General features: G+C 43.5%; 1 protein-coding gene across 1 annotated transcript in view; it reads right to left on the bottom strand.

The window, feature by feature from the left end:
• Nucleotides 1–22,333, bottom strand: part of NSRP1 (nuclear speckle splicing regulatory protein 1) — a 183,503-nt gene that overhangs the window by 42,109 nt on the left and 119,061 nt on the right. Inside the window, exon 5 of the mRNA XM_053706141.1 lies at nucleotides 4,609–4,816. Coding sequence (XP_053562116.1) covers nucleotides 4,609–4,816 — 208 coding nt within the window. The remainder of the gene's footprint in view (nucleotides 1–4,608; nucleotides 4,817–22,333) is intronic.

The raw sequence follows: 22,333 nt of genomic DNA, 5'->3' as shown, positions 1-22,333 counted from the left end.
TGAACAAGAAAGTCTCGTCTCAAAGGTAGCTTCCATGGTGGAGCCGATGACATATTCACCAGGTCTGCATACCAAGTCCTGCGTGGCCACGCAGGAGCTATCAAGATCACCGATGCCCTCTCCTGATTGATCCTGGCTACCAGCCTGGGGATGAGAGGAAACGGTGGGAATACATAAGCTAGTTTGAAGGTCCAAGGTGCTACTAGTGCATCTACTAGAGTCGCCTTGGGATCCCTGGATCTGGACCCGTAGCAAGGAACCTTGAAGTTCTGACGAGAGGCCATCAGATCCATGTCTGGAATGCCCCACAATTGAGTAATTTGGGCAAAGATTTCCGGATGGAGTTCCCACTCCCCCGGATGAAATGTCTGACGACTCAGAAAATCCGCTTCCCAATTTTCCACTCCTGGGATGTGGATTGCAGACAAGTGGCAGGAGTGAGCCTCCGCCCATTGAATGATTTTGGTCACTTCTTCCATCGCCAGGGAACTCCTTGTTCCCCCCTGATGGTTGATGTACGCAACAGTCGTCATGTTGTCTGATTGAAACCGTATGAATTTGGCCTTTGCTAGCTGAGGCCAAGCCTTGAGAGCATTGAATATCGCTCTCAGTTCCAGAATATTTATCGGGAGAAGAGATTCTTCCCGAGACCAAAGACCCTGAGCTTTCAGGGGTCCCCAGACCGCGCCCCAGCCCACCAGACTGGCGTTGGTCGTGACAATGACCCACTCTGGTCTGCGGAAGCTCATCCCCTGTGACAGGTTGTCCAGGGACAGCCACCAACGGAGTGAATCTCTGGTCCTCTGATCTACTTGTATCGTCGGAGACAAGTCTGTATAATCCCCATTCCACTGACTGAGCATGCACAGTTGTAATGGTCTTAGATGAATTCGCGCAAAAGGAACTATGTCCATTGCCGCTACCATCAAACCTATTACTTCCATGCACTGCGCTATGGAAGGAAGGCCCAGCCTTGCATTGGCCTCCAGGCTGGCTTGGCTTGAGAAGTATTACCCTCTTGCTTAGAGGACGTAGCACTTGGGGCTGGTCCGTTTCTGCGAAAGGGACGAAAATTAGGTTTATTTTTGGCCTTGAAAGACCTATCCTGAGGAAGGGCGTGGCCCTTGCCCCCAGTGATATCAGAAATAATCTCTTTCAAGTCAGGGCCAAACAGCGTTTTCCCCTTGAAAGGAATGTTAAGCAATTTGTTCTTGGAAGACGCATCCGCTGACCAAGATTTTAGCCAAAGCGCTCTGCGCGCCACAATAGCAAACCCAGAATTTTTCGCCGCTAATCTAGCCAATTGCAAAGTGGCGTCTAGGGTGAAAGAGTTAGCCAATTTGAGAGCATGAATTCTGTCCAAAATCTCCTCATAAGAAGAATCTTTATTGAGCGCCTTTTCTAGTTCATCGAACCAGAAACACGCTGCTGTAGTGACAGGAACAATGCATGAAATTGGTTGTAGAAGGTAACCTTGCTGAACAAACATCTTTTTAAGCAAACCCTCTAATTTTTTATCCATAGGATCTTTGAAAGCACAACTATCTTCTATGGGTATAGTGGTGCGTTTGTTTAGAGTAGAAACCGCCCCCTCGACCTTGGGGACTGTCTGCCATAAGTCCTTTCTGGGGTCGACCATAGGAAACAATTTCTTAAATATAGGGGGAGGGACGAAAGGTATGCCGGACCTTTCCCATTCTTTATTTACAATGTCCGCCACCCGCTTGGGTATAGGAAAAGCTTCGGGGGGCCCCGGGACCTCTAGGAACTTGTCCATTTTACATAATTTCTCTGGAATGACCAAATTCTCACAATCATCCAGAGTAGATAACACCTCCTTAAGCAGGGCGCGGAGATGTTCCAATTTAAATTTAAATGTAATCACATCAGGTTCAGCTTGTTGAGAAATTTTCCCTGAATCTGAAATTTCTCCCTCAGACAAAACCTCCCTGGCCCCCTCAGACTGGTGTAGGGGCACTTCAGAACCAATATCATCAGCGTCCTCATGCTCTTCAGTATTTTCTAAAACAGAGCAGTCGCGCTTTCGCTGATAAGTGGGCATTTTGGCTAAAATGTTTTTGATAGAATTATCCATTACAGCCGTTAATTGTTGCATAGTAAGGAGTATTGGCGCACTAGATGTACTAGGGGCCTCCTGTGTGGGCAAGACTGGTGTAGACGAAGGAGGGGATGATGCAGTACCATGCTTACTCCCCTCACTTGAGGAATCATCTTGGGCATCATTTTCTCTAAATTTTGTGTCACATAAATCACATCTATTTAAATGAGAAGGAACCTTGGCTTCCCCACATACAGAACACAGTCTATCTGGTAGTTCAGACATGTTAAACAGGCATAAACTTGATAAAGTACAAAAAACGTTTTAAAATAAAACCGTTACTGTCACTTTAAATTTTAAACTGAACACACTTTATTACTGCAAATGTGAAAAAGTATGAAGGAATTGTTCAAAATTCACCAAAATTTCACCACAGTGTCTTAAAGCCTTAAAAGTATTGCACACCAAATTTGAAAGCTTTAACTCTTAAAATAACGGAACCGGAGCCGTTTTTATATTTAACCCCTTTACAGTCCCTGGTATCTGCTTTGCTGAGACCCAACCAAGCCCAAAGGGGAATACGATACCAAATGACGCCTTCAGAAAGTCTTTTCTATGTATCAGAGCTCCTCACACATGCATCTGCATGTCATGCTTCCCAAAAACAAGTGCGCAATAGAGGTGCGAAAATGAGGCTCTGCCTATGATTAGGGAAAGCCCCTAAAGAATAAGGTGTCCAATACAGTGCCTGCCGGTTATTTTACATAATTCCCAAGAATAAAATAATTCCTCAAAGCTATGAAGTATAAAATATGCTTATATATCAATCGTTTTAGCCCAGAAAATGTCTACAGTCTTAAAAGCCCTTGTGAAGCCCTTTTTTTCTTATGTAATAAAAATGGCTTACCGGATCCCATAGGGAAAATGACAGCTTCCAGCATTACATCGTCTTGTTAGAAATGTGTCATACCTCAAGCAGCAAAAGTCTGCTCACTGTTTCCCCCAACTGAAGTTAATTCCTCTCAACAGTCCTGTGTGGAAACAGCCATCGATTTTAGTAACGGTTGCTAAAATCATTTTCCTCTTACAAACAGAAATCTTCATCTCTTTTCTGTTTCAGAGTAAATAGTACATACCAGCACTATTTTAAAATAACAAACTCTTGATTGAATAATAAAAACTACAGTTAAACACTAAAAAACTCTAAGCCATCTCCGTGGAGATGTTGCCTGTACAACGGCAAAGAGAATGACTGGGGAAGGCGGAGCCTAGGAGGGATCATGTGACCAGCTTTGCTGGGCTCTTTGCCATTTCCTGTTGGGGAAGAGAATATCCCACAAGTAAGGATGACGCCGTGGACCGGACACACCTATGTTGGAGAAAACTCTCTCTGCATCTCCAGACCCTAACATTCGTCAATGCTCTCACTGAGAGGCTGACAAGACTACTTAAAACTCCAGTCCCATTCCCGAAGAGTACTACCCTCCATAAGAGATTACTGCGAAATCTTGCGACACATCTCTGCCATCGTCCTGTGATGAAAGGCAAAGAATGACTGGGGGATGAGGGGAGTGGGGAAGGTATTTAAGCCTTTGGCTGGGGTGTCTTTGCCTCCTCCTGGTGGCCAGGTTCTGTATTTCCCACAAGTAATGAATGAAGCCGTGGACTCTCCTCGTATTAGATGGAAATATGTGATTAAACTTTAAAGGTTTTGAAAAGCTGTTGGAGCTTTAATGCACTATGCATATTTACATCAATAGTCAACAGAATAAATCATACAATAATAAAGTATTTCCTGTATATTTAGCAAATATGTTGCAGTAGCATTACCACAGATATTGGCCTCCATTTACTAACATCTGGACAGACAAGGTGGACATCTCCGCCACTATCCATCCGGCATCACAGCTAGTGGGCAGCCATATGCTGTCTGTATTTATCATTGCATAAGCTATTGAGCATATGTCCTGTGCTGTAAGCTTACAGTATTGGAGTCTTTACTGGAAATTACGTACACCTGGCTTAGGATCACCAAGCGACACTCTTGGCTTCTTGCAAGCAAAACTCTAGAGAAGAGAATTATAATGCTTTAGCAGTATTTACCTGAGCCTCTCATTTAGAAACTTTACATTGAGGGGAAAATAAAAAAAAACACCTCTCCTTGATGAGGCAAAAAACTACTGGAAGGGAAAGGGAAGTAGGATGGATACTTGAAAGCTCTGGTGTAGAGTGTCTTTGCCTCCTCCTGTTGGTCAGGAGATGTAATCCTAAAAGTAAGGACTTGTGGACTTTTACTACCATTAGAAAGAAATAAAGCTTGCACATACCCGTTAACAGAAAACACAATACCCATTCAGTGAAATAAAGGCTTATTGGGGTTTATTGCTCATGGGTATACTGTACCACAAATCAGTGTTTTACCAAAGAATGGTCATTAAAACAAATTATGGCTGCACTACAAGATTGAAAAAACTCACAATCAGATTTAATTGATAATATACTCAAAATGACATAAATAAAGTGTGAACAGTGCTACAACAGAGTACTACCTTCCAATGCAGCTTCTCTCTTTTCTCTCTCTTCCTCTTCTGCTTTCTCCTGCAACTTCTTTTTGTAGGCAGATGTAACAAAAGCCTCCTTGTCCTTAAATTCCTCCCCTTCCATCTCTCGCTCTTTCTGGATCTGCTTTTCCATTCTTTTTTCCTGCTCTTTCTTCCGAACCTCTGCTGCTTTCAGAATGTTTTGGATGTATTTGGGCTAGAACAGAGAAGATAAAAATAGTGGAATTTAATATCAAATGGACATTCTAGAGCAGACCTTGCAGGCTTTTTTTTGCGCTATACTACCATAGTTCCAATTAAGGTAGTATACACAGCATCTGATTGGTGCATACACTATGTAAATGCCCTAGATCACTGGTTTTCAAATCTGTCCTCAGACCTCCCCAACAGGCCATGTTTTTAAGATTAATTTGGGAGAGACTCATTTGGTGGGAATATAGAGCATGAAGACAAAAAAAATAAAAAAAACAGAATTTATGTTTACCTGATAAATTACTTTCTCCAACGGTGTGTCCGGTCCACGGCGTCATCCTTACTTGTGGGATATTCTCTTCCCCAACAGGAAATGGCAAAGAGCCCAGCAAAGCTGGTCACATGATCCCTCCTAGGCTCCGCCTACCCCAGTCATTCGACCGACGTTAAGGAGGAATATTTGCATAGGAGAAACCATATGATACCGTGGTGACTGTAGTTAAAGAAAATAAAATATCAGACCTGATTAAAAAACCAGGGCGGGCCGTGGACCGGACACACCGTTGGAGAAAGTAATTTATCAGGTAAACATAAATTCTGTTTTCTCCAACATAGGTGTGTCCGGTCCACGGCGTCATCCTTACTTGTGGGAACCAATACCAAAGCTTTAGGACACGGATGAAGGGAGGGAGCAAATCAGGTCACCTAAATGGAAGGCACCACGGCTTGCAAAACCTTTCTCCCAAAAATAGCCTCAGAAGAAGCAAAAGTATCAAACTTGTAAAATTTGGTAAAAGTGTGCAGTGAAGACCAAGTCGCTGCCCTACATATCTGATCAACAGAAGCCTCGTTCTTGAAGGCCCATGTGGAAGCCACAGCCCTAGTGGAATGAGCTGTGATTCTTTCGGGAGGCTGCCGTCCGGCAGTCTCGTAAGCCAATCTGATGATGCTTTTAATCCAAAAAGAGAGAGAGGTAGAAGTTGCTTTTTGACCTCTCCTTTTACCGGAATAAACAACAAACAAGGAAGATGTTTGTCTAAAATCCTTTGTAGCATCTAAATAGAATTTTAGAGCGCGAACAACATCCAAATTGTGCAACAAACGTTCCTTCTTCGAAACTGGTTTCGGACACAGAGAAGGTACGATAATCTCCTGGTTAATGTTTTTGTTAGAAACAACTTTTGGAAGAAAACCAGGTTTAGTACGTAAAACCACCTTATCTGCATGGAACACCAGATAAGGAGGAGAACACTGCAGAGCAGATAATTCTGAAACTCTTCGAGCAGAAGAAATTGCAACCAAAAACAAAACTTTCCAAGATAATAACTTAATATCAACGGAATGTAAGGGTTCAAACGGAACCCCCTGAAGAACTGAAAGAACTAAGTTGAGACTCCAAGGAGGAGTCAAAGGTTTGTAAACAGGCTTGATTCTGACCAGAGCCTGAACAAAGGCTTGAACATCTGGCACAGCTGCCAGCTTTTTGTGAAGTAACACAGACAAGGCAGAAATCTGTCCCTTCAGGGAACTTGCAGATAATCCTTTTTCCAATCCTTCTTGAAGGAAGGATAGAATCTTAGGAATCTTAACCTTGTCCCAAGGGAATCCTTTAGATTCACACCAACAGATATATTTTTTCCAAATTTTGTGGTAAATCTTTCTAGTTACAGGCTTTCTGGCCTGAACAAGAGTATCGATAACAGAATCTGAGAACCCTCGCTTCGATAAGATCAAGCGTTCAATCTCCAAGCCGTCAGCTGGAGTGAGACCAGATTCGGATGTTCGAACGGACCCTGAACAAGAAGGTCTCGTCTCAAAGGTAGCTTCCATGGTGGAGCCGATGACATATTCACCAGATCTGCATACCAAGTCCTGCGTGGCCACGCAGGAGCTATCAAGATCACCGACGCCCTCTCCTGATTGATCCTGGCTACCAGCCTGGGGATGAGAGGAAACGGCGGGAACACATAAGCTAGTTTGAAGGTCCAAGGTGCTACTAGTGCATCCACTAGAGCCGCCTTGGGATCCCTGGATCTGGACCCGTAGCAAGGAACTTTGAAGTTCTGACGAGAGGCCATCAGATCCATGTCTGGAATGCCCCACAGTTGAGTGACTTGGGCAAAGATTTCCGGATGGAGTTCCCACTCCCCCGGATGCAATGTCTGACGACTCAGAAAATCCGCTTCCCAATTTTCCACTCCTGGGATGTGGATAGCAGACAGGTGGCAGGAGTGAGACTCCGCCCATAGAATGATTTTGGTCACTTCTTCCATCGCTAGGGAACTCCTTGTTCCCCCCTGATGGTTGATGTACGCAACAGTTGTCATGTTGTCTGATTGAAACCGTATGAACTTGGCCCTCGCTAGCTGAGGCCAAGCTTTGAGAGCATTGAATATCGCTCTCAGTTCCAGAATATTTATCGGTAGAAGAGATTCTTCCCGAGACCAAAGACCCTGAGCTTTCAGGGATCCCCAGACCGCGCCCCAGCCCATCAGACTGGCGTCGGTCGTGACGATGACCCACTCTGGTCTGCGGAAGGTCATCCCTTGTGACAGGTTGTCCAGGGACAGCCACCAACGGAGTGAGTCTCTGGTCCTCTGATCTACTTGTATCTTCGGAGACAAGTCTGTATAGTCCCCATTCCACTGACTGAGCATGCACAGTTGTAATGGTCTTAGATGAATGCGCGCAAAAGGAACTATGTCCATTGCCGCTACCATCAAACCTATCACTTCCATGCACTGCGCTATGGAAGGAAGAGGAACGGAATGAAGTATCCGACAAGAGTCTAGAAGTTTTGTTTTTCTGGCTTCTGTCAGAAAAATCCTCATTTCTAAGGAGTCTATTATTGTTCCCAAGAAGGGAACCCTTGTTGACGGAGATAGAGAACTCTTTTCCACGTTCACTTTCCATCCGTGAGATCTGAGAAAGGCCAGGACAATGTCCGTGTGAGCCTTTGCTTGAGGAAGGGACGACGCTTGAATCAGAATGTCGTCCAAGTAAGGTACTACGGCAATGCCCCTTGGTCTTAGCACAGCTAGAAGGGACCCTAGTACCTTTGTGAAAATCCTTGGCGCAGTGGCTAATCCGAAAGGAAGCGCCACGAACTGGAAATGCTTGTCCAGGAATGCGAACCTTAGGAACCGATGATGTTCCTTGTGGATAGGAATATGTAGATACGCATCCTTTAAATCCACCGTGGTCATGAATTGACCTTCCTGGATGGAAGGAAGAATTGTTCGAATGGTTTCCATCTTGAACGATGGAACCTTGAGAAACTTGTTCAAGATCTTGAGATCTAAGATTGGTCTGAACGTTCCCTCTTTTTTGGGAACTATGAACAGATTGGAGTAGAACCCCATCCCTTGTTCTTCTAATGGAACAGGATGAATCACTCCCATTTTTAACAGGTCTTCTACACAATGTAAGAATGCCTGTCTTTTTATGTGGTCTGAAGACAACTGAGACCTGTGGAACCTCCCCCTTGGGGGAAGCCCCTTGAACTCCAGAAAATAACCTTGGGAGACTATTTCTAGCGCCCAAGGATCCAGAACATCTCTTGCCCAAGCCTGAGCGAAGAGAGAGAGTCTGCCCCCCACCAGATCCGGTCCCGGATCGGGGGCCAACATTTCATGCTGTCTTGGTAGCAGTGGCAGGTTTCTTGGCCTGCTTTCCCTTGTTCCAGCCTTGCATTGGTCTCCAAGCTGGCTTGGCTTGAGAAGTATTACCCTCTTGCTTAGAGGACGTAGCACTTTGGGCTGGTCCGTTTCAACGAAAGGGACGAAAATTAGGTTTATTTTTGGCCTTGAAAGGCCGATCCTGAGGAAGGGCGTGGCCCTTTCCCCCAGTGATATCAGAGATAATCTCTTTCAAGTCAGGGCCAAACAGCGTTTTCCCCTTGAAAGGAATGTTAAGTAGCTTGTTCTTGGAAGACGCATCAGCTGACCAAGATTTCAACCAAAGCGCTCTGCGCGCCACAATAGCAAACCCAGAATTCTTAGCCGCTAACCTAGCCAATTGCAAAGTGGCGTCTAAGGTGAAAGAATTAGCCAATTTGAGAGCATTGATTCTGTCCATAATCTCCTCATAAGGAGGAGAATCACTATCGACCGCCTTTACCAGCTCATCGAACCAGAAACACGCGGCTGTAGCGACAGGGACAATGCATGAAATTGGTTGTAGAAGGTAACCCTGCTGAACAAACATCTTTTTAAGTAAACCTTCTAATTTTTTATCCATAGGATCTTTGAAAGCGCAACTATCTTCTATGGGTATAGTGGTGCGTTTGTTTAAGGTGGAAACCGCTCCCTCGACCTTGGGGACTGTCTGCCATAAGTCCTTTCTGGGGTCGACCATAGGAAACAATTTTTTAAATATGGGGGGAGGGACGAAAGGAATACCGGGCCTTTCCCATTCTTTATTTACAATGTCCGCCACCCGCTTGGGTATAGGAAAAGCTTCTGGGAGCCCCGGGACCTCTAGGAACTTGTCCATTTTACATAGTTTCTCTGGGATAACCAACTTGTCACAATCATCCAGAGTGGATAATACCTCCTTAAGCAGAATGCGGAGATGTTCCAACTTAAATTTAAACGTAATCACATCAGGTTCAGCTTGTTGAGAAATGTTCCCTGAATCAGTAATTTCTCCCTCAGACAAAACCTCCCTGGCCCCATCAGACTGGTATAGGGGCCCTTCAGAACCATTATTATCAGCGTCGTCATGCTCTTCAGTATCTAAAACAGAGCAGTCGCGCTTACGCTGATAAGTGTTCATTTTGGCTAAAATGTTTTTGACAGAATTATCCATTACAGCCGTTAATTGTTGCATAGTAAGGAGTATTGGCGCGCTAGATGTACTAGGGGCCTCCTGAGTGGGCAAGACTCGTGTAGACGAAGGAGGGAATGATGCAGTACCATGCTTACTCCCCTCACTTGAGGAATCATCTTGGGCATCATTGTCATTGTCACATAAATCACATTTATTTAAATGAGAAGGAACTCTGGCTTCCCCACATTCAGAACACAGTCTATCTGGTAGTTCAGACATGTTAAACAGGCATAAACTTGATAACAAAGTACAAAAAACGTTTTAAAATAAAACCGTTACTGTCACTTTAAATTTTAAACTGAACACACTTTATTACTGCAATTGCGAAAAAATATGAAGGAATTGTTCAAAATTCACCAAAATTTCACCACAGTGTCTTAAAGCCTTAAAAGTATTGCACACCAAATTTGGAAGCTTTAACCCTTAAAATAACGGAACCGGAGCCGTTTTTAACTTTAACCCCTTTACAGTCCCTGGTATCTGCTTTGCTGAGACCCAACCAAGCCCAAAGGGGAATACGATACCAAATGACGCCTTCAGAAAGTCTTTTCTAGGTATCAGAGCTCCTCACACATGCGACTGCATGTCATGCCTCTCAAAAACAAGTGCGCAACACCGGCGCGAAAATGAGGCTCTGCCTATGATTTGGGAAAGCCCCTAAAGAATAAGGTGTCTAAAACAGTGCCTGCCGATATAATCTTATCAAAATACCCAGATTAAATGATTCCTCAAGGCTAAATATGTGTTAATAATGAATCGATTTAGCCCAGAAAAAGTCTACAGTCTTAATAAGCCCTTGTGAAGCCCTTATTTACTATCTTAATAAACATGGCTTACCGGATCCCATAGGGAAAATGACAGCTTCCAGCATTACATCGTCTTGTTAGAATGTGTCATACCTCAAGCAGCAAGAGACTGCTCACTGTTCCCCCAACTGAAGTTAATTGCTCTCAACAGTCCTGTGTGGAACAGCCATGGATTTTAGTGACGGTTGCTAAAATCATTTTCCTCATACAAACAGAAATCTTCATCTCTTTTCTGTTTCTGAGTAAATAGTACATACCAGCACTATTTTAAAATAACAAACTCTTGATTGAATAATAAAAACTACAGTTAAACACTAAAAAACTCTAAGCCATCTCCGTGGAGATGTTGCCTGTACAACGGCAAAGAGAATGACTGGGGTAGGCGGAGCCTAGGAGGGATCATGTGACCAGCTTTGCTGGGCTCTTTGCCATTTCCTGTTGGGGAAGAGAATATCCCACAAGTAAGGATGACGCCGTGGACCGGACACACCTATGTTGGAGAAATTAGGTTTATTTTTGGCCTTGAAAGACCTATTCTGAGGAAGGGCGTGGCCCTTGCCCCCAGTGATATCAGAGATAAACTCTTTCAAGTCAGGGCCAAACAGTGTTTTCCCCTTGAAAGGAATGTCAAACAATTTGTTCTTGGAAGACGCATCCGCTGACCAAGATTTTAACCAAAGCGCTCTGCGCGCCACAATAGCAAACCCAGAATTTTTCGCCGCTAACCTAGCCAATTGCAAGGTGGCGTCTAGGGTGAAAGAATTAGCCAATTTAAGAGCACGAATTCTGTCCATAATCTTCTCATAAGAAGAAGAATTACTAATAATCGCCCTTTCTAGCTCATCGCACCAGAAACACGCGGCTGTAGTGACAGGGACAATGCATGCAATTGGTTGTAGAAGGTAACCTTGCTGAACAAACATCTTTTTTAGCAAACCTTCTAATTTTATATCCATAGGATCTTGGAAAGCACAACTATCTTCTATGGGTATAGTGGTGCGCTTGTTTAGAGTAGAAACCGCCCCCCTCGACCTTGGGGACTGTCTGCCATAAGTCCTTTCTGGGGTCGACTATAGGAAACAATTTTTTAAATATGGGGGGAGGTACAAAAGGTACACCGGGCCTGTCCCATTCTTTATTAACAATGTACGCCACCCGCTTGAGTATAGGAAAAGCTTCGGGGGGCCCCGGGGCCTCTAGGAACTTGTCCATTTTACATAGTGTTTCTGGAATGACCAGATAATCACAATCATCCAAATTGGATAACACCTCCTTAAGCAGAGCGCGGAGATGTTCCAACTTAAATTTAAAAGTAATCACATCAGGTTCAGCTTGTTGAGAAATTTTTCCTGAATCTGAAATTTTTCCCTCAGACAAAACCTCCCTGGCCCCCTCAGACTGGTGTAGGGGCCCTTCAGAAACAATATCATCAGCGTCCTCATGCTCTTCAGTATTTTCTAAAACAGAGCAGTCGCGCTTTCGCTGATAAGTGGGCATATTGGCTAAAATGTTTTTGATAGAATTATCCATTACAGCCGTTAATTGTTGCATAGTAAGGAGTATTGGCGCGCTAGATGTACTAGGGGCCTCCTGTATGGGCAAAACTGGTGTAGACGAAGGAGGGGATGATGCAGTACCATGCTTACTCCCCTCACTTGAGGAATCATCTTGGGCATCATTTTTACTAAATTTTTTATGACATAAATCACATCTATTTAAATGAGAAGGAACCTTGGCTTCCCCACAGTCAGAACACAATCTATCTGGTAGTTCAGACATGTTAAACAGGCATAAACTTGATAACAAAGCACAAAAAACGTTTTAAAATAAAACCGTTACTGTCACTTTAAATTTTAAACTGAACACACTTTATTACTGCAATTGCGAAAAAGTATGAAGAAATTGTTCAAAATTCACCAAAATTTCACCACAGTGTCTTAAAGCCTTAAAAGTATTGCACACCAAATTTGGAAGCTTTAACCCTTAAAATAACGGAACCGGAGCCGTTTTTATATTTAACCCCTTTACAGTCCCTGGAATCTGCTTTGCTGAGACCCAACCAAGCCCAAAGGGGAATACGATACCAAATAATGCCTTCAGAAAGACTTTTCTATGTATCAGAGCTCCACACACATGCAGCTGCATGTCATGCTGTTCTCAAAAACAAGTGCGCCATACCGGCGCGAAAATGCGGCTCTGACTATGATTAGGGAAAGCCCCAATAGAATAAAGTGTCTAAAACAGTGCCTGCCGATATTATTTTACAAAAAATACCCAGATTAAATGATTCCTCAAGGCTAAATATCGATTTAGCCCAGAAAATGTCTACAGTCTTAATAAGCCCTTGTGAAGCCCTTATTTACTGTGTGAATAAAAATGGCTTACCGGATCCCATAGGGAAAATGACAGCTTCCAGCATTACATCGTCTTGTTAGAATGTGTCATACCTCAAGCAGCAAAAGACTGCTCACTGTTCCCCCAACTGAAGTTAATTCCTCTCAACAGTCCTGTGTGGAACAGCCATGGATTTTAGTAACGGTTGCTAAAATCATTTTCCTCATACAAACAGAAATCTTCATCTCTTTTCTGTTTCAGAGTAAATAGTACATACCAGCACTATTTTAAAATAACAAACTCTTGATTGAATAATAAAAACTACAGTTAAACACTAAAAAACTCTAAGCCATCTCCGTGGAGATGTTGCCTGTACAACGGCAAAGAGAATGACTGGGGTAGGCGGAGCCTAGGAGGGATCATGTGACCAGCTTTGCTGGGCTCTTTGCCATTTCCTGTTGGGGAAGAGAATATCCCACAAGTAAGGATGACGCCGTGGACCGGACACACCTATGTTGGAGAAATTATGCTTACCTAATAAATTTCTTTCTTTCCGGGCATGGAGAGTCCACAACGTCATTCCAATTACTAGTGGGATATTCAATTCCTGGCCAGCAGGAGGAGGCAAAGAGCACCCCAGAAAAGCTATTAAGTGTAACTTCCCTTACCCATAATCCCCAGTCATTCAGCGAAGGAAAATGAAAAAAGAAGAAAACACAAGGGTGTAAAGGTGCCTGAGGTTTACTAAAAAAAAAACTGCCGAAATTTATAATTAAAAAAAAGTGCGGGGTCGTGGACTCTCCATGGCCGGAAAGAAAGAAATGTATCAGGTAAGCAAAAATTTTGTTTTCTTTCCTATGGCATGGAGAGTCCACAAGGTCATTACAATTACTAGTGGGAACCAATACCCAAGCTAGAGGACACGGAATGAACAGGGAGGGAGAACAAGGCAGGAGTATATAAAAAGAAGGTACAACCGCTTGAAGAACCTTTCACTCAAAGAGGCTTCAGCCGAGGCAAAAGTATCAAAATTTGTAGAATTTGAAAAAACTAAATTTATGCTTACCTGATCAATTTATTTCTCTTGTGGTGTATCCAGTCCACGGATTCATCCATTACTTGTGGGATATTCTCCTTCCCAACAGGAAGCTGCAAGAGGATCACCCACAGCAGAGCTGTCTATATAGCTCCTCCCCTAACTGCCACCTCCAGTCATTCGACCGAAGACAAGCAAGAGAAAGGAAAAACTATAGCGTGCAGTGGTGACTGTAGTTTAAAAATAAAAAACACCTGCCTTAAAATGACAGGGCGGGCCGTGGACTGGATACACCACAAGAGAAATAAATTTATCAGGTAAGCACAAATTTTGTTTTCTCTTGTAAGGTTTATCCAGTCCACGGATTCATCCATTACTTGTGGAATACCAATACCAAATCTATAGGACACGGATGAAGGGAGGGACAAGGCAGGCGCTTAAACGGAAGGCACCACTGCCTGTAAGACCTTTCTCCCAAAAATAGCCTCCGAAGAAGTATCAAATTTGTAGAATTTAGAAAAAGCATGAAGCGAAGACCAAGTCGCCGCCTTACAAATCTGTTCAACAGAAGCCTCATTTTTAAAAGCCCATGTGGAAGCCACCGCTCTAGTGGAATGAGCTGTAATTCTTTCAGGAGGCTGCTGGCCAGCAGTCTCATAAGCTAAGCGAATTATACTTTTTAACCAAAAGGAAAGAGAAGTTGCTGAAGCCTTTTGGCTTTTCCTCTGTCCAGAGTAGACAACAAACAATGCAGATGTTTGACGAAAATCTTTAGTAGCTTGTAAATAAAACACGTCAAGATTGTGTAATAGACGTTCCTTTTTTTGAAGAAGGATTAGGACACAGTGACAGAACAACAATCTCCTGATTGATATTCTTATTAGATACCACCTTAGGAAGAAACCCAGGTTTGGTACGCAAACGCTCTTAGTTCCAGAATGTTTATCAGAAGGAATGTCTCCTCCTGAGTCCACAAGCCCTGAGCCTTCAGGGAGTTCCAGACTGCACCCCAGCCCAGAAGGCATTTTTAAACATCTATTACTACTGTCCAATCTGGCCTGCGAAAGGTCATACCCTTGGACAGATGGACCCGAGATAACCACCAGAGAAGAGAATCCCTGGTCTCTTGATCCAGATTTAGTAGAGGGGACAAATCTATGTAATCCCCATTCCACTGACTGAGCATGCAGAGTTGCAGCGGTCTGAGATGTAGGCGGGCGAACGGCACTATGTCCATTGCCGCTACCATTAAGCCAATTACTTCCATACACTGAGCCACTGAAGGGCGAGAAGTAGAATAAAGAACACGGCAGGAGTTTAGAAGTTTTGACAACCTGGCCTCTGTCAGGTAAATCTTCATTTCTACAGAATCTATCAGAGGAGTTCCTAGGAAGGAAACTCTTGTGAGAGGGCATAGAGAACGTTTTTCTTCGTTCACATTCCACCCATGCGACCTCAGAAATGCCAGAACAATGTCTGTATGGGACCTGGCGATTTGAAAATTAGACGCCTGTATTAGAATGTCGTCTAGGTAAGGGGCTACTGCTATACCCTGCGGCCTTAGGACCGCTAGGAGTGACCCCAGAACCTTCGTAAAGGTTCTTGGTGCCGTAGCTAACCCAAAGGGAAGAGCCACAAACTGGTAATTCCTGTCTAGGAAGGCGAACCTGAGAAACCGATGATGATCTCTGTGTATCGGAATGTGCAGATAAGCATCCTTTAAGTCCACGGTAGTCATGTATTGACCCTCCTGGATCATAGGTAGGATGGTTCGAATAGTCTCCATCTTGAAGGATGGGACCCTGAGAAATTTGTTTAGGATCTTGAGATCTAAGATTGGTCTGAAGGTTCCCTCTTTCTTGGGAACCACAAACAGATTTGAATAGAAGCCTTGCCCCTGTTCCTCCTTTGAAACTGGGTGGATCACTCCCATAACTAGGAGGTCTTGAACACAATGTAAGAATGCCTCTCTCTTTATCTGGTTTGCAGATAATTGTGAGAGATGAAATCTTCCTTTTGGGGAAGAAGCTTTGAAGTCCAGAAGATATCCCTGGGACACAATTTCCAACGCCCAGGGATCCTGGACATCTCTTGCCCAAGCCTGGGCGAAGAGAGAAAGTCCCCCCCCCTACTGCTCTCCTTCTTCGGCTTCTGCACATTGTGAGGGTATATCGGACATAGCTACTAAAGCGTCAGAGAGCTCTGTATTTTTTTCTAGTCCCAGAGCTGTCTCGCTTTCCTTGTAACCCTGGCAGTTTGGACAATACTTCTGTAAGAGTATGATTCATAACTGCCGCCATGTCTTGTAAAGTATACGCAATGGGCACGCTAGATGTACTTGGCGCCTCTTGAGTGGGAGTTAAAGGCTCTGACACGTGGGGAGAGTTAGTCGGCATAACTTCCCCCTTGTCAATTTCCTCTGGTGATAAATCTTTTAAAGCCAGAATATGGTCTTTATAACTTATAGTAAGATCAGTGCATTTGGTACACATTCTAAGAGGGGGTTCCACAATGGCTTCTAAACATAATGAACAAGGAGTTTCCTCTATGTCAGACATGTTTAACAGACTAGTAATGAGACCAGCAAGCTTTTGAAAACACTATAATTAATGTGAAAAAGCAGAATATAAAAACCGGTACTGTGCCTTTAAGGGAAAAAAACAAACACAAAAACTGCAAGTGAAACAGTGAAAAAAGCAGTTAACTCTGAAATTTTTGCAGTGTATATAATAGACTAAAATAGCATTGCACCCACTTGCAAATGGATGATTAACCCCTCAGGTTCAAAAACGAAGCAAAAAAAACCGGTAAAAACCGTTATAACAGTCACAAGCAAACTGCCACAGCTCTACTGTGGCTCCTACCTTCCCATAAAACGACTTTTTTAGGCACAAAAACCCTTTACAGAGGTCCAATATGTCAGGGGACTCCTTCAGGGAAGCTGGATGTAATAAACAACTGCGCAATTAGAGCGCGAAAATAGGCCCCTCCCACCATGCACTCAAAGTCAGAGGGCCTTAAAAAACTATTCCTAGGAGTAAAATAACAGCCATGTGGAAAACTAGGCCCCAAATAAAGATTTTACATACTAAGCCATAATAGAAAGTAATATGAAAATTACCCTTTACTGCAAGCATGATGCCAGTCGTTATTAAATCACTGCAATCAGGCTTACCTTAACTATATCAGGCACTGTCAGCATTTTCTAGTTCTTATCATCCTCTAGAAAAAAATATACTGAACATACCTCAGGGCAGTTAATTCTGCAGCCCAAGAAGAGGAGACAGCCCTAGTGGAATGAGCCGTAATTCTCTCAGGAGGCTGCTGCCCAGCAGTCTCATAAGCAAAACGAATCCTACTTCTTAACCAGAGGGAAAGAGTAGTAGAAGTGACACTTATGCTTTCCAGAGAAAAGAACAAACAGGGAGGAAGATTGCAGAAGATCTTTAGTAGCTTGTAAGTAAAATTTTAGAGCACGCACAACATCCAAATTGCTTACGAGAAGGAGGATTAGAACAAAAAAAAGGAACAACAATTTCCTGATTAATGTTTCGATTCGACACCACCTTAGGGAGAAACCCCAATTTTGTACGAAGGACCACCTTATCTGCATGAAAAATAAGGTATGGGGATTGGGGAATCACACTGCAGAGCTGAAAGCTCAGAAACTCTGCGAGCGGAATAGCAAGGAGAAACAAACCTTTCAAGATAACAACTTTATATCATCAACATGCATCGGCTCAAACGGAGCCTGCTGCAAAACTTTAAGAACTAGGTTAAGGCTCCAAAGAGGAGCAACAGGTTTAAACACAGGCCTGATTCTGACCAGGGCCTGAACAAAAGCTTGAACATCTGGTAAATCTGCCAGACATTTGTGCAAAAGAATAGACAATGCAGAAATCTGACCCTTCAGAGTACTGACTGACAAACCTTTTTCCAGGCCATCCTGAAGAAACGATAACATTTGGGGAATCCTCAACTGACTCCAGGAGAAACCTTTAGCTTCACACCAAAAAAGGTATTTACGCCAAACTTTATGGTAAATCCTGCGAAATCCTGGTTTACGAGCCTGAAGCATAGTGTCAATGAGCCTCAGAAAAACACACGTCTAGACAAGACTAGGCGTTCAATCTCCAAGCAGTCAGCTTCAGAGAATCCAGATTTGGATGGAGGAATGGACCCTGAATTGGAAGGTCCTTCCTCAGAGGCAACCTTCAGGGTGGAAGAGATGATATCTTCACCAGATCCGCAAACCAGATCCTTCGAGGCCAGGCAGGAGCTATTAGAATTACGGACGCTCTCTCCTGCTTGATACGAGCAATGACTCGTGGAAGGAGAGCAAACGTAGGAAACAGGTATGCTAGACCGAAATCCCAAGGAACTGCCAGAGCATCTATCAGGGCGGCCTGAGGATCTCTTGACCTTGAACCGTACCTTGGAAGCTTGGTGTGCTGACGAGACGCCATCAGATCCAACTCCGGAACCCCCACCTGAGGGTTATCCTGTTAAACACTTCCGGATGGAGAGCCCACTCCCCGGGATTAAAAGTCTGTCTGCTCAGAAAATTCACCTCCCAATTGTCCACTCCTGAAATGTGGATGGCAGATAGGAGATAAACCTGACTAAAGATAATTGAGGCCAAGCTGTCAAGGCATTGAAGATTGCTTTCAACTCCAAGATGTTTATGGGAAGAGAAGAGACCACAGGCCCTGAGCTTTCAAAGAACCCCAAACAACTCCCCCCCTAACAGGCTGGCATCCGTAGTCACAATTACCCAGGAAGGTCTCAGGAAGCAAGTGCCCCGAGACAGATGTTCCTTTGAAAGCCACCACAAGAAAGAGTCTCTTGTTAGGGGGTCCAGATTTATTCTCTGCGATAAATCTGAATGGTCTCCATTCCATTGACTGAGCATGCAAAGCTGCAGCAGTCGTAGATGGAACCGAGCAAAAGGAATGATGTCCATGGAAGCCACCATCAGACCGATCACCTCCATGCATTGAGCCACTGATGGACGAATAGCAGACTGGAGAGAAAGGCAAGAAGTTTGGATTTTTTGAAGTCCGTCAGAAAAATTTTCATGAAGAGGGAATCTATGATTGTCGCTAGGAAACACACTCTTGTAGTTGGAACTAGAGAACTCTTTTCCAGATTCACTTTCCACCCGTGGGAACGTAGAAAAAGACAACAATATCTGTGTATGAGTTTTGCTAGTTGAAGAGATGACGCCTGAACCAAGATGTCGTCTAGATAAGGCGCCACAGCAATTCCCTGGGATTTGATCACTGCCAATAGATCTCCCAGAACCTTTGTGAATATTCTTGGGGTTGTGGCAAGACCAAACCAAAGGGCAATAAACTGGAAATGCTTGTCCAGAAAGGCAAACCTCAGAAACTGGTGATTATCCCTATTAATGGGAATGTGTAAATATGTGTCCTTCAGGTCTATGGTTGTAATGAACTGACCTTCCTGAACCAGTGGAAGGATGGAACAAATTGTTTCCATCTTGAAGGACGGAACCCTGAGGAATTTGTTGAGATACTTTAGATCTAGGATGGGAAGAAAAGTTCCGTCCTTTTTGGGAACATTCAAAAAGATTTGAATAGAATCCTAGACCTTGTTCCTCTAGAGGGACTGGTACAATTACTCCCAGGGAGGATAGGTCCTCTGCGCAATTTAAGAAGGCCTTCCTCTTTACCTGGTTTGAGGATAGTCTTGACAGGAGAAATCTGCCCCTTGGAGGGCAAGACTTGAATCCTATCTTGTAACTCTGGGGTACTATGTCCAAAGCCCACGGATCTAGGACATCGCATATCCAAGCCTGTCAAAAAAAAAAAAAAAAAGCCTGCCCCCCCACCTGATCCAAACCCGGATCGGGGACGGACCCTTCATGCTGATTTAGAGTCAGCGGAAGGCTTCTTGTTATGCTTTCCTTTATTCCAAGGCTGGATTTCCAAGTGGACCTAGATTGGTCTGGTTTGGAAGAAGAGGAGGACTTCCGTCCCTTAAAGTTGCGAAAGGAACGAAAATTAGAAGTCTGTTGACCCTTTAGTCTATTCTTCTTGTTTTGAGGTAGGAAAGATCCCTTTCCACCCGTAATCTCTGAAATGATTTCCGCCAGACCAAGACCAAAGAGAATTTTACCCTTATAAGGTAAAGCCAAAAGCTTGGCCTATGAAGATACATCAACTGACCAGGATTTTAACCACAGAGCCGTGCGAGCTAGAACTAGAATTACCTGCATGTTGGCATCGCAGATAAAGGTATTGGCCAGTTTAAGAGCTTTGACCTCATCTTTGATCTCCTCTACCGTAGTCTCTTCTGATATCAGATAAGACAGGGCATCGCACCAATATGATGTTGCTCCCGCTACCGTGGCGTAATCCTTGATGGATGTACATCTTTTTTAAGTAAGCCTCTAGCTTCTTATCCATTGGATCCTTTAAAGAACAACTATCCTCTATAGGAATGGTAGTTATTTTATCTAGACTAGAGATAGCTCCCTCTACTTTAGGCACAGTGCGCCATGAGTCCCGAATGGAGTCGGCAACAGGGAACATCTTTTTAAAAACAGGGGAGAAAGGAACCCCTGGCGTGTCCCATTCTTGAGTTATAATTGCAAACATTTTGTATGGAATAGGAAAAACATCCTCAGACGTTGGAGAATCATAAACTCTATTAAGTTTAGAGGACTTCTTGGGGTTGACGGCAAACGAAAGTTCCGAGTCGTCCAAGGTATCTAGAACCTCATTCAGAAGCAACCGGAGATGTTCAAGCTTAAATCAGAAATTAACGTCTTCAGATTCAGAAGATTTTTCCCCCATAGTGTCAGAGATCTCACCTTAAGAAACTACTGAAGTATTCTCCTCATCAGACAATTGAGAAAGGTTGACTAGCGCAGATTTAGATGGGTCAGAAACCTTACTTGCAGACAAATGTTTAGATTTTCTCTAACGCTTACCCGAATTAGGGAAAACAGACAAAGCCGCAGAAACTGCAGAAGCTATCTGTGCGGCAAAATTCCCTGGTAAATAAACAACCCCAGGAGGATGAGAAGAAACAGAAGGCACAGAATGATAAACAATTAAAGCTTGGGACGTTTGAGGAGAAAGCTGAGTCATGTCACGCAAAGCAGTATCCTGAAAGACACTTTGCTCAGAGTAATTTGTCTTTAAATTTTAAAGTCTTAGCTAAGCATGAGGAACAAAATTGCATAGGTAAAACAATATTAGCCTCTAAACATAATAAACATTTATCCATAGAGATGGACTGATCCTGTTCATAGCTACTGTAATTAGTTCCCACTAAATCCTATTGAAATGAGGAAAAAATATGAGCAAAATTCTTATTAATTTGAGCCCAAAAAAATAATCAATATATGAGACCTTTTGCATGGAGGCTAAGACAAGTGAAGTAACTAGACTTTGTGTAAAAATATTTATTTAAAAACCTCTAAGTGCAACCTCAGGCAAAAGCGTCTGCCTGAGGCTCCTACCGTAAGATCCCACTAGTAAGAGGAACGATAGTCGTCACAGCAGAGATCCTATCCTCCAAGAGAAAAAGTCGATCAGCAAAAGACAGTAAAGTCGGCACTGCTAAACTCACGCCGCTCTGCTCGAATACAGCGGAAATGCGTAGATCACGTGAGCGGCCAAAAAAGAACTGCACCACAGATAATAAGTGCGCGAAAATGAAAAACGGCAGATTAAAGTACCCTTCATTTTAAATGTTAAGCTGATTTTGGACAAATATAAACAAAAAAGGCCCCCTGCCAAGTAAATTAAGGGGAAAAGCAAGTAAGCTGCATTAACCCTTAAGTCTCTCTTCTAATTTATAAGGTGCCTTTAAACATATTGACCCTGTTGCCAATAAAGCTGCCCCTGAAAGGACCCTTAACCATAGAAGGATAAACTAGTCCTAAATATATCCACTTGAGGGTTAACCTCAAAAATGCTGTCCTTCAGTACCTAGAAGGCAAAAGCACTTACCTGTGGATCCAGCTGCAGGGCAGACAACGGCTACTACGGTGTGACCTGTACTCCACTCCCTGTCAGTGACCTGTAGTAAAAGAAAGAACAGAGTAACCAACCCTGGCTTTCTGCAAAGGGGTAGCAAAAGTGTTAGAAGTAAAGCAAAGACCACCTCGCCGCCTTCTAAATGCTAAAAGCCACCACTACTCTTACCAAAGAGATTGATGTGGACACAGCTAGACCCCAATCCTTGCTTGCAGGGAAAAGTACCCATAAAAGGATTAAATATCTTCAGACACTGTCTTCGCACATCCTCCATTGACAGAGGCAAAGAGAATAACTGGGGATTATGGGTAAGGGAAGTTACACTTTCTTTCTTTGCCTCCTCCTGTTGGCCAGGAGTTGAATATCCCACTAGTAATTGGAATGACGTTGTGGACTCTCCATGCCATAGAAAAGAATTTTAAATAAAAGTTAAAAAAAAAACACTTTAATATGACACATGGCTCAGAAAGAAGGAAAGAAGGAAGGGAACAAAACAAAGAACA

Source organism: Bombina bombina, chromosome 3 (assembly GCF_027579735.1).
Source record: "Bombina bombina isolate aBomBom1 chromosome 3, aBomBom1.pri, whole genome shotgun sequence".
NCBI classification, from domain to species: domain Eukaryota; kingdom Metazoa; phylum Chordata; class Amphibia; order Anura; family Bombinatoridae; genus Bombina; species Bombina bombina.
The sequence above is the reverse complement of the archived record's forward strand: the minus strand, read 5'-3'. Positions and strand labels throughout refer to the sequence as shown.